The 12,402-nt window shown below is 45.1% G+C and overlaps 2 protein-coding genes across 2 annotated transcripts in view; one reads left to right on the top strand and one right to left on the bottom strand.

The window, feature by feature from the left end:
* Positions 1 to 3,049, top strand: part of snx7 (sorting nexin 7) — a 33,364-nt gene extending 30,315 nt beyond the window's left edge. Inside the window, exon 9 of the mRNA XM_083995850.1 lies at positions 2,407 to 3,049. Coding sequence (XP_083851976.1) covers positions 2,407 to 2,487 — 81 coding nt within the window. The 3' untranslated portion in view covers positions 2,488 to 3,049. The remainder of the gene's footprint in view (positions 1 to 2,406) is intronic.
* Positions 3,050 to 8,113: 5,064 nt separating this feature from the next.
* LOC311003466 (matrix remodeling-associated protein 8-like) lies at positions 8,114 to 11,342 on the bottom strand (the record flags this gene model as incomplete). Its single annotated transcript, XM_083995233.1, has 4 exons — positions 8,114 to 8,267; positions 9,833 to 9,884; positions 9,986 to 10,750; positions 11,270 to 11,342. The coding sequence occupies 4 exons, from the start codon at positions 11,340 to 11,342 to the stop codon at positions 8,114 to 8,116; spliced, it is 1,044 nt and encodes a 347-aa protein (XP_083851359.1).
* Positions 11,343 to 12,402: the final 1,060 nt, after the last annotated feature.

Genomic DNA, 12,402 nt, shown 5'->3' with positions numbered 1-12,402 from the left:
GAAAGAGGGAGGAAGAAGAGGAGGAAGAGGAAGTTGTGACTGACCAACGTTCAGTTTCTTCTTTCTTCTAACGCTGCATCATCATCATCATTATAGATCGGTGGTTGTGATTGGAGCTCTCTGATTGGTCGGCACAGAGACACGTCATCTGTGTGTGTTTCCTCCTGCGGGTTGAGCAGGTGTTTGAACCTGATGACATCATGATGACGTCATGATGACATCACGAGGCTGAGTGTGTTTGGATCAAGGGGTCACGTCCTCGTTCAACAAATTGCAATCCCCTCTTCTTCCTCTGGGGGCTGGTGTCAGAAAGCAGCATTCTCCATAGACCCCCATGTTAAAATCACCCACTTTACATCCTCAATAAACATGATCAAAGCCTGGTGTCAGAACGTTTTCTGGTCTCAACCGATAGTTTCTACCCCCGCACACACTCTGAGGGGGGGAATTTTTTTTTTTTTCTCGGCCGGCCAATCCAACATGGCGCTGTTCAGGCCGCCATATTGGAGTCACAAAAACCACTCCCCAAAACCACTGGGTGACGTCACGGATGCTACGGCCATGTTTGTTACAGTCTACGGTTTGGATGCGTAGCAGCAGAACAAAGACGGGATGTGAAACGTTTGTTCCACTCGACACTGATTCAAGATTAAACGGTGGAATTGGATTTCCTCTCTGAGCTGACAGAGATCCAAGCTCCGCCCCCTCGCTCCTCGCCGTGGCTCCTCGCTGCTCGCCGTGGCTCCTCTCTGTGTGTAAACTGGAGATGAATCAATCCTGTTTCCTCCTCGGCTCTTCTCCTCTTGTTGTCAGATTAACGTGCAGCCGTTTCCTGCTGCTGCTGAGTCGACACGTTAAACCTCCGCTCACAGATTTAGAGTCTCAACGAGCTTTGGTACAAACGCCATCACTCTCTCTCTCTCTCTCCCTCGCCTCGGGAGCTCAGAGCAGAATGTAGATGAGCAGCAAACACAACAACGGTTAAAAAGTTAAATCACAGCTTTGTTCAGACACTTAGAGAGTAAAAGCCTCAGGACAAAAACCTCCAGTCTGCATCGGTGAGGTCTCACCGCTGAGATCTGTAACAGCTGAGGTCTCACCGCTGAGATCTGTAACAGCTGAGGTCTCACCGCTGAGATCTGTAACAGCTGAGGTCTCACCGCTGAGCTCTGTAACACCTGAGGTCTCACCGCTGAGATCTGTAACAGGTGAGATCTGTAACACCTGAGACCAGCAGACCGTGACTCCGCCCCCTTTAGGAGACCAGCAGACCGTGACTCCGCCCCCTTTAGGAGACCAGCATACTATGACTCCGCCTCCTTTAGGAGACAATCAGACCGTGACTCCGCCTCCTTTAGGAGACCGGCAGACCGTGACTCCGCCTCCTTTAGGAGACCAGCAGACCGTGACTCCGCCCCCTTTAGGAGACCAGCATACTATGACTCCGCCCCCTTTAGGAGACCAACAGACCGTGACTCCGCCCCCTTTAGGAGACCAACAGACCGTGACTCCGCCCCCTTTAGGAGACCGGCAGACCGTGACTCCGCCCCCTTTAGGAGACCGGCAGACCGTGACTCCGCCCCCTTTAGGAGACAATCAGACCGTGACTCCGCCTCCTTTAGGAGACCGGCAGACCGTGACTCCGCCCCCTTTAGGAGACAATCAGACCGTGACTCCGCCTCCTTTAGGAGACCGGCAGACCGTGACCCCGCCCCCTTTAGGAGACAATCAGACCGTGACTCCGCCTCCTTTAGGAGACCGGCAGACCGTGACTCCGCCCCCTTTAGGAGACCAGCTGACCGTGACTCCGCCCCCTTTAGGAGACCAGCAGACCATGACTCCGCCCCCTTTAGGAGACAATCAGACCGTGACTCCGCCCCTTTTAGGAGACCAACAGACCATGACTCCGCCCCCTTTAGGAGACAATCAGACCGTGACTCCGCCTCCTTTAGGAGACCATGAGTCCGCCCCCTTTAGGAGACCAGCAGTCCGTGACTCCGCCCCCTTTAGGAGACCAGCAGACCGTGACTCCGCCCCTTTTAGGAGACCAGCAGACCCTGACTCAGCAAAAATGGTTATTTCATTGTTGTATAAATGTGAGACAGGAAAACACTCTACAGGTTGATGTGTTTGCAATTTATTTTCATAATGTAACATAACGTTTCCAAGAAAATAAGAAATTAAAATTTACGGATGGTTACCATGGAGATGGATGCAACAACATGACATCGCGGAGTAATATTTTTAGTGACGAGTCAGGGCGTGTTGTCATGCTAGCTGATTTGAGCACACTCTAAATGTCTTGTTGACCAATCAGATTGCTTGGTCGGAACTACTTTATGTGTATTTTATGGTATATGAAGTGAAGCGATGCTGATGGTGTGTGTGTGTGTGTGTGTGTTTTAGTGCCTGGCGGTGTGGGAGACCTTCCTCCTGTCCCAGCGGGCCGAGCCCAGCGAGCAGCGAGACGGAGAAGAGGTGTGTTAGAGGACGAGTGGAGACTCCGCCTCCACAGAGACTCATGGACCCCCCCCCGCCCCCTCTTCTATCTCTCTCTCATTCCAGTGACGCTGTGACGTCACAAACCTTCGACACTTTGACCAAATGTACGAGTGTTTACACAAACCTGCCAGTCTTTAAAGGTGCCTTCTGCTAAATAAAGTGCTAACGTGTCAGTTTTTCTACATTAATGATTAATAGATGATGATGATGATGATGTCACTAATTAGAGAAACAGCTGAACCAATGAGGAGGCAGCGTGTGACTGAGACGTGACCACTACTTTGTTTTTTTACCAAACTCCCGTCGTCATGGCGTCAGAGTGATGTCATCGACCAACAGAGGTTCATGTTTACATGTGATGACGACTCGTCTCTCTCTCTTTGTGCTTTTATTCTGAAAATCTTTGAAAATGTAAAAGAAAAAAATCTGAATGAGTTTGTTTCCATAACGATGAATAATAAATTAATTAATAATAATAATAATGGTGATGATGATGATGGTGATGATGATGATGATGATGAAGATAATAAAGACAGATCTGACCCTGTGTGATGTTGGTTGTCGTGGTAACTGCAGCTTCACTCACTCACTTCCTGTTTGAGTTCATCGACCGTGTTGGACCAGTAGCAGCGTCGCCTGGTCGTCATGGTTACAGTGATAATAAGAAGGACAACGTGGTTTAACTCTCCTATCGACCGGTCAGACGACAGCAACGACACGGGAATCGAACAGGGAGCAGAAGAGTCGACAACATTAACACACACACCAGGACGACTGTTTCCTCTCTTCAGTGAGTCCATCCCCTCTCATCACATCCCCCCCTTCTTTCTCTTCTTCCTCCTCTTCCTCATCTTCTTCCTCTTTATCCCCGCTTCTTCCTTCTCCTCTTCCTCCTCTTTCTCCTCTTCTTCCTCTTCCTCCCTGCTTCCTCCTCCTCCTCTTCTTCTTCCTCCTCTTCTTCACCTTCCTCTTTCTCTTCCTCCTCTTCTTCACCTTCCTCCTACTCTCTCATCTTCTTCCTTCTCCCCTTTCTCATCTTCTTCCTCTTCCTCCCCGCTTCTTCCTCTTTTTCCTTCTCTCTCCCCCTTCTTCCTTCTCCTCTTCCTCCTCCCCTTCTTCCTCCTCTTCCTCCTCTTCTCCCCCCCCCCCTCCTTCTTCTCCTCTTCCTCTTTTTCCTCCTCCTCCCCCTCCTCCTTGTGTTCTCTGCTTCACGTGGAGCCTCTGACTTATTTAGAGAAGTTTCTTTAATTTATAATGTGATGAAGTGTGGAGGAAAAAACCGACAGTAACAACATGTTGTACAGCGGGGGAGGGGGGCTGTTTCATCTGACTGTTACTGTTAGTGTCACTGTTACTGTACTGTAGAGATGTAGAGTAGTGAACTGAACTGTAGTGTAGACTAGTGGAGGTTAATGTACTAATGTATACTGTAGTGGAGTGGAGTGAAGTGTAGTGTACTTTACTTTGTTGTAAGGCAAGGCAAGGCATCTCTATTTATATAGCGCATTTCATACCAAGGCAACTCAAAGTGCTTTACATAAAGACTAAACATTTAAAAAAAAAGAAGCATAAAACAGAATAAAAACAAACAAAACACTAAAAACAGAGCAAATAAAAGTAAAATAAAAGAAAATAGATAAAGTTTTAAGTTCTCAGCTATAAGCACGTGAAAAGAGAAATGTTTTTAACCTGGATTTAAAAGTGCTTACAGTTGGGGCTGATCTCAGTTCTGCTGGTAGTTTGTTCCACTTGTGTGCAGCATAACAGCTAAATGCTGCTTCACCATGTCTGGTTTGAAAGTGTAGTAGCCTACTATAATATACTATATTGGATTAGCCACATACTATACTACTATACTGTACTGTAGTATTTTTATAGTGTGCTGTCGTTGTATAGTTAAGTTATTGCACGTCTGTCCGTCCTGGGTGAGGGATCCCTCCTCTGTTGCTCACCCTGAGCTTTCTCCTGGTTTTCCCTGTTAAACAGTACAGTGACTCTGTAGAGCTGCTCTCAGATTTATGGAAGAACTGGTCATCTGGCTGAGGATCAATCAATCAATATATGAAAACATGAAGTTTGGTCATAATGAAGAAGAAAGTCTTTTCTATGTTTTTACATTCATTTATTTCTCATTTTAGACAGTGTGATTCACAGAAAAAGGAAGTCACAGAGAGACTTCATCAGATGTCAAAGATGAACCTGAACTCATTGATTATCAGTGACTGATCATTAGAGATCCAGTCAGACTCTCTGTTTTTAATAATGAAATGTATTGAAACAATAAAACTGAATTCCCCTGAGCGTCTCACAACACTTGAACTTTCTGTGAGATGTTTCCTGCAGCAGCTGGTGGCAGCGCCTCACACACTGAACATCTGACAGTATAAAATCAACCAATCAATCAATACCAGATTGAATCAGGATGTGAGTGTTTTAACTTCGGGACAGAGCTGCTCAGGTGAGGGGATCAGACTAGAACATGGATAGAAAAGCACACAGCTTATACACACTACAGCTGTACATTATTGTCATTCAGAGTCACAACAAAGCAGTTGCATTAACACGTACATTATTATTATTGTTGTTCACAAACTCAGTCATTCAGTCATACACTTCTTTATCAACAGCTGATCTATCATCAGTCTAGTTTTAAATACATCACCAAAACAACATGATAAGACAGTGGTCAATAACACTTCTATAGACCCATTATAAACCCATTTAGCGTGGCAACAGAAATACTATTTTGCCCCGGCCACTCAAACGAGTGAGCAAGCAGGACAAGCTTTTTAATTATACCATGGTCTGGGTGAATACTCGATTCTGATTGGCTGCTGGGTGTCCCCATGAAGATTTCTAAATATTATGGTGCGTTCCAGGCAACCCGTAACTCGTGTTTTTCCTACCTGTTCCTATGGTTACCCGTTAGAACGTACAGTCAAACTCGTAACTTCCCACCTGTGAACTCGTACTAGATCGATCTACTCCCAGTTCCCAGTTCGTAACTCGTAACTTGCCTGGAACGCTACAAACTCGTAACTGGTGACTTGAAGTCGTGACTTACGGGTTAAAAAGCCTGCCTGGAACGCACCATTAGTGTACCTGTTCAAACGCTTGTTGGTAACCATGGCAACGGAGACTCGGACCATAACAGGATTTCTTCAGTGCATCACGACACTGGAGTCTGTAACACACCAGCGGTAAGAAGTTCACTGGCCGTCTGAAATAATACTTTGACTTTGTGTCACGTAACACTCCCTACACTAATCAACTATCAGGCTGTGGCAGAGTCACTGTGGCAACACGCTGCTGATAGGTGTATCCATCGCCGGGGGGGCGTAATGGACAAATGGAGCGGTCTGCTGTTTCTCTCCTGCAACAGCAGTGCATTATACAACACATTAATTGTTCTGAATGTGCTCTTCATTGTTGCAAAACAAGTAAATCAAAATCAAAGACATGTTGACATGACAAGTTTCATATTGTCAAAAGTCAAATCTACTGTATTTTTGCCTGCATGGTGTTCGGCTGCACTTTGTATAAAAAGCAGTAAAGCAGTAAAAAAACAAACAAACAAAACTATTTCAATCACCAATATACAATCGGATCGCCAATCGGCACAACCTTATTAAATAATCCTCTCAGCTGCTTCCTGTGAAAAACGTATGGTTTTAACCCAAAAAACAACATTAAAGTACAAGTAACTGATTTCATATTTCTTTCTTTCATAAGCGGGAACACGCCCTCCGAGGTGTCTGATTATCAGTAGCTAATTAATGGACTCACTGAAGCAATGCCTCCACGTCCACTCCACGTCGTCCATTCTGTGCTGATAACGGACACCTGGGAGGGCATTATCCCTTATATAATACCTTCAATGTAGGGTTGTTGTGACGGTTGTCAAAATCAGCAAATATACGTACGTACGTACGTACCCACTACACACTAAAACAACACTGTCCATGAACCAGCCTCTACAACCACTGACACGCACATCACACACACACAGCGATGGGACTCATTGCTCCTAATAATAGCCCAATACACAACAGAAAATATCAATAAAAATGTGTATTTACCTCTGAAAACCATCCACAAACCGTTCATATAGAACCATCGGCCTGCTTAACCCCATATTCTTACTTCAGTATTAGTGTTTCTATAGTGTCCTTTTGTTTCTGATTCATGGATCAGAGGGGGACAACTGATCAGCTGGTTGAACAGCTGGAGGATCAGTCTGAGCTGCTTTAATATAAACAATTTTAAGTGAACGCAGCTCTGCATATTAGTACAGCGGCTAAGCATGAAAATTGTGCACTTTTTGAAAGAAACATGAAACTTCTACCATAGTTAGTTTATGCCATGAGGTTTATTTTAAGATCGGGAGGGAAGTCAGATTTGACCTCTGAGGCCCGGGAGAGGTCAAATCCAAGATAGCCGCCAATAATATTCAAAAATGCCTATCGCTGGAACCAAACACAGTAGAAAAACACTTAAGGTGTCATTTCCCACTACCTTTTGGGTGCCCATTCTGTTGGTGATACCTTTGAGACCAATAGAATTCAAGAAAATGCATTTAGATCAATGTGGAGGTCAAATAATGCAGACATAGGGAGGTGAACGGTGCAAAAAGGTAGTTTATTTCCAAAATAATAGCCTAACAGTGATGATGATGTTAATAATGATGATAATAGTGCCAATAATAATAATCATTATCATAATAAGTTTTTTTTTTTAACTGATTTATTATTAACTCATTGGCTGCCAGCCATTTTCAGAGCAGAGAGCTGCATACTGCCAGCCGTTTTAGAGCATTTTTTACAGATCTTTCAAGACCCACAGAATATTGTGTTCATGTAAACATGTAAACACCAAAACTACCAAGAGAAAGAATAGACTCTTTTCTTTCATTAGGAAAAAAAAGTTTGTTTCTACCTTTTTCCATTCTTTAGTTAACGGCAGTAGAACATTGGCTGGGTTTGGCCAGACAACTAATGCTGGTGTATCGAGCTCTGTCAGGTCTGGGCTTCAAACCCACGGGCCGGGTCAGGTCGGGTTGTAATTTTCAGGCCCGTTGAGAACTCTACTTTGAATGTCAAAGTGAAGAAATTTAATGAAGTGCAGGTAAATGGCGGGAGTAACTATTGGCACTTTTCCACTACACAGTCACGGCACGGCTCAGTAAAGGTGCTTTTCCATTACAGCTGAGTTCTCTAGTTCCTCCTCAGCGGGGGTGGGGGATCGCAAGGCCACACTGTTTCTCTCTCTATTTTCGATCTTCTCGTCAGCTCCAAACTCACTTGTCTGTTCCTCGATTACGGACCACAGCGTGGTTTTCCACACAGCATCATTTAACTCGGGTGAAGGAATAACAACGGTCTCGGTACAGATTAATTCTCATGTCGGACATCGCGCTCACGACTCTTCCAGTGACAACGCTCTGCCCAATCAGTGGAAGGCAGTCGGCTGACGTCACGTTTTAGGTATGGCCGTTCCAGGATTGAGGACTACGGCCCTCTCCAAGAGCCGAGCTGGTCCTCAAAGGGATGAGGGACGGCCGCAAGGGTGGCTGGTGCCCTGAGGGGACCTCTACACGACGCTGGCTGGCCCTCTATAACGGGAACCCCGCCTGGCTGCATCCCACCGGCTGGCGGTCAGCTGGGGGCAGTTTGGACTCGTAATGATTATAGAAGGTGGCAGACCAGCTGCTGATGCAGAAATGGGTCCGTGTGGGCTGTATCATGTCGTAGTACTCACGATGGCGCCTGACGTGCAGGTAAACACGGAAAACCGTATGACCCAGTAGCCAAATGCCTCGTCATCTAATTAGTGACACGCATGAATGGATGAACGAGATTCCCACTGTCCCTACCTACTATCTAGCGAAACCCCCTGACAACCGGCTTTTGATTACAGCGAGTAGAGCCGTTGGTGACAGGGTTGGCGCGTGGCCGGATGGTGGTCCGCCGGTCCTCTCCAATCTCGCACCGCATGTTTGTGGAGAACCTGGTGCTAAATCTCTTGCAGACGACCTGATTCTGGGTCAGGGTTTTGTACGTAGCAGAGCAGCTCCCTCGCTGCGATCTCTTGAAAGTCAGCCCATGATCCAAGCTTTTGTCGGTCTGAGGGCGTGGGCCCCCAGTTGGCAGTCCCCCTCATCCCTCACCGGTGGACCAGGGGCACGGTGGCAGCCCTCAGTCAGGCAAGGAGAGAGGAGGAGGAGCACCAAGTGGACCGGAGCCTGAGAGCCAGGGAGAGAGTAACAAGCGGCTGTGGTGTACTAGTGCCACGAACAGAGCCGAGAGACAGTGTCTCTTTAACTCATTGGCTGCCATTGACGTCTATAGACATGTTGTTTCTGTTGTATATTAACTTCAAAGTCACTGTTCTGCTTGACATGTTTCTTTCCACAAAAAGCTTGTTTTCTCAGTGTTCTGGTCAAAAACAGGTGTTTTTGGCGAAACCAGCCAATGTTCTACTGCCGTTAACTAAAGAATGGAAAAAGGTAGAAACAAACTTTTTTTTCCTAATGAAAGAAGAGAGTCGACTCTTTCTCTTGGTAGTTTTGGTGTTTACATGTTTACATGAACACAATATTCTGTGGGTCTTGAAAGATCTGTAAAAAATGCTCTAAAACGGCTGGCAGTATGCAGCTCTCTGCTCTGAAAATGGCTGGCAGCCAATGAGTTAATAATAAATCAGTTAAAAAAATAACTTATTATGATAATGATTATTATTATTGGCACTATTATCATCATTATTAACATCATCATCACTGTTAGGCTATTATTTTGGAAATAAACTACCTTTTTGCACCGTTCACCTCCCTATGTCTGCATTATTTGACCTCCACATTGATCTAAATGCATTTTCTTGAATTCTATTGGTCTCAAAGGTATCACCAACAGAATGGGCACCCAAAAGGTAGTGGGAAATGACACCTTAAGTGTTTTTCTACTGTGTTTGGTTCCAGCGATAGGCATTTTTGAATATTATTGGCGGCCATCTTGGATTTGACCTCTCCCGGGCCTCAGAGGTCAAATCTGACTTCCCTCCCGATCTTAAAATAAACCTCATGGTATAAACTAACTATGGTAGAAGTTTCATGTTTCTTTCAAAAAGTGCACAATTCCCCTTGATTTGAGGGCTTAACCGCTGTACTATATATTCTAAGGCAAGGCAAGGCAATTTTATCTGTATAGCCCGTTTTTACAAACAGTTTGTCTCAAAGGGATTTACATGGCATCATAACATCCTGCTCTACCTACATTTTCTATATAAGAAAAAAACACCAACACCACCAACAACAACAACACCAACAACAACCCACAGAGCAGTCAGATCAGTCTTTGGACCCTCGCCTCCTCTCTCCTTTGTGTCTCCTGCAGAGAGAAGCAGAGTGAGGTATCAGGGTCACCTACTGATCAGCCGTCAGGTAGGTGATGAGTGAAGAACACAACAGAGTCTGGACTCTGGGACTCACCTGACTGGACATCCAGGTAGACGATGCTGAAGAGATCAGAACTGGATCTACTCTTGTCTCTCCGGAAGACTCGACACTCGTATGTTCCTGTGTCGTTACTGGTCACCTTCTTCAGGATGATGGACACGTCTCCGTCCTTCATCTCTCTGTCCTTCAGCTCCACCCGGTTCTGATAAGATGGAAGCTGGTTGTGTGGATCAGGCCTCCCGTCCCGGTACCTCAACACATACTCTGGTTCCAGTCCAGGTCTGGTCCACTCTACAGCTGTGATCTCAGTGTTGCTGGGAGCTCGACATGGCAGAGAGACAGACTGTCCAGGTTCAGCTGTGATGTTCACTGGGAATGAAACAGAAACACACACACGAGCATCAGTGATGTCATTCTGACTACACCTCTCAGGTGTGAACAGGTTTATATGAACAAACTCACCTTGAACCTTCAGGTCGATGCTGCTGATGAGTTCAGGTTTACTTCCTCTTTTATTTCCAACAAGACACTCGTATGTCCCGGTATCGTTGAAGTTGACGTTCTTCAGAACCACAGAAACATCTCCATCCTTCATCTCTGGATCTTTCAGCTCCACTCGACCACGATAAGACGGATGTAGGGAGCTGTTTTGAAACTGATTGTCCTTGTAGAAGAAGATGTAACCTTTTGACTTCAGATCAGGTCTGATCCATTGTATCAGTAAGACTACAACTTCTCCTGAACTACGACACGGTAGAGTGGCGTCTTCTCCTGGTTTCACTGTCATCGCTTTAGTATCTGAATCAACAAATACATACATATACACACATAGACACACGTGAAGTTAGTTAGATACTGGTACCAGACCTAACACTCTGAAACTCTGTTGAAGCTTCTCTTCCTGATCCGTCCAAATCACGCCCGAACGGAGCTCACTTTTCTTCGTCCAAAAAGACACACCAAAAAACATCCAAATATCTCCATAGTGCTTGTCTGTAACAGAAGCTCCCGGTGTTGCTCTTCCTGGTCCACGCCCAGTTCACGGCTCCGCAAACACAGAGCAACATTGGGAGCTTCCACTACAAACAACCTTAAAATATAGACTTATTTAATTTTTTTCTGAACAATTTCTCATGTCGGGGCTTCAATACAAGACGGACATTACAGACGAGCAGCATGGAGGTATTCATAGAAAACAACTGTCCTGGTCTTGGCCTGGTTCCAAACCGAATCCTAAACATCAGGAAGTGATTCGCCATGATAGTCAGACGGCTCTGACTCCACACTACAGTAGGTAACCAGAGTTCAGTTCCTTACCTCCAGAGGACAGACATGAAGGGAGATACAGCAGGAGACACAGGGAGCCCGTCAACACCGAGGAGGAATCCATCTTCTTCTTCTTTAAAGAGGACAGTGAGCAGCAGCCGACCTCAATCAACCTGCTGGTGTACAGTAGCTACTCTCATGCTAAAGCCACACCCAGAGGGAGGAGTGAACGCCCTACGACACGGCTCATTTAAACACCTGCATGTGCATTCAAGCGCGCGCACACGCACACACACACACACACACACACACACACACACACACACACACACACACACACACACACACACACCACATAAGACTAATTCAACTTAAAACATTTCATAATTTGATTTAATTATTTAGTATTTGATTATAATTTAGTTTCATTCATATTTTTTCTTACTTAAGCACGATTTTAAAAACAGGACCTGTTCAAAACATTTCACCCAGTTTAGTAGAACACCTCAGATCATTTACAGAATGAACCACTCTTGTAAAAACTATACACTAATTAACAGAATTCATTTTGTTTGAACCAGTTACAAACTGCTGTGTTTAACCTGAACCTTTGGTCCACATGGTAGAAAATCTCTCTAGTGAAGCACCTGCTCTCTGTTTACAGTAACCACGCCCAGAGGATGGTGTGTGCAACTGCAATTTGCAAACTGTAGTGGCAGGGCAAGTTTATTTGTACAGCACCTTTCCGCAACAAGACAACTCAAGGTGCTTTACATATTAGCAAAATAAGAACATAAACAGCAAACATTATTTAAAAACAGACAAGAGAAAGAATTAAAACAGATATAAAAAGAAGTAAAACAGAAAGGGAGACAGAACAACTAAAACACAGTAAAAAAGATATAAAATAACAGAATAATGTTGCAGTGCAGTTAATGAAAGGCGTCAGCAAACATGAAAGTCTTCAATGTTGATTTAAAGGCACTGAGGGTTCTGGCAGACCTGCCTTTTTCTGGGTTTCTGAGTTTTGTTCCAGATAGTGGAGCATAGAAACTAAATGCTGCCTCACCTTGTTTTACCTCTGACTCTAGGTGCAGATAGAAGACCACCAGATGATCTGAGAGGTCTGGACGGCTCATAGCTGAGCAGGAGGTCAGAGATGTATTTTGGCCCTAAACCATTTA

Source organism: Trachurus trachurus (assembly GCF_905171665.1).
Source record: "Trachurus trachurus genome assembly, chromosome: 20".
NCBI classification, from domain to species: domain Eukaryota; kingdom Metazoa; phylum Chordata; class Actinopteri; order Carangiformes; family Carangidae; genus Trachurus; species Trachurus trachurus.
The sequence above is the reverse complement of the archived record's forward strand: the minus strand, read 5'-3'. Positions and strand labels throughout refer to the sequence as shown.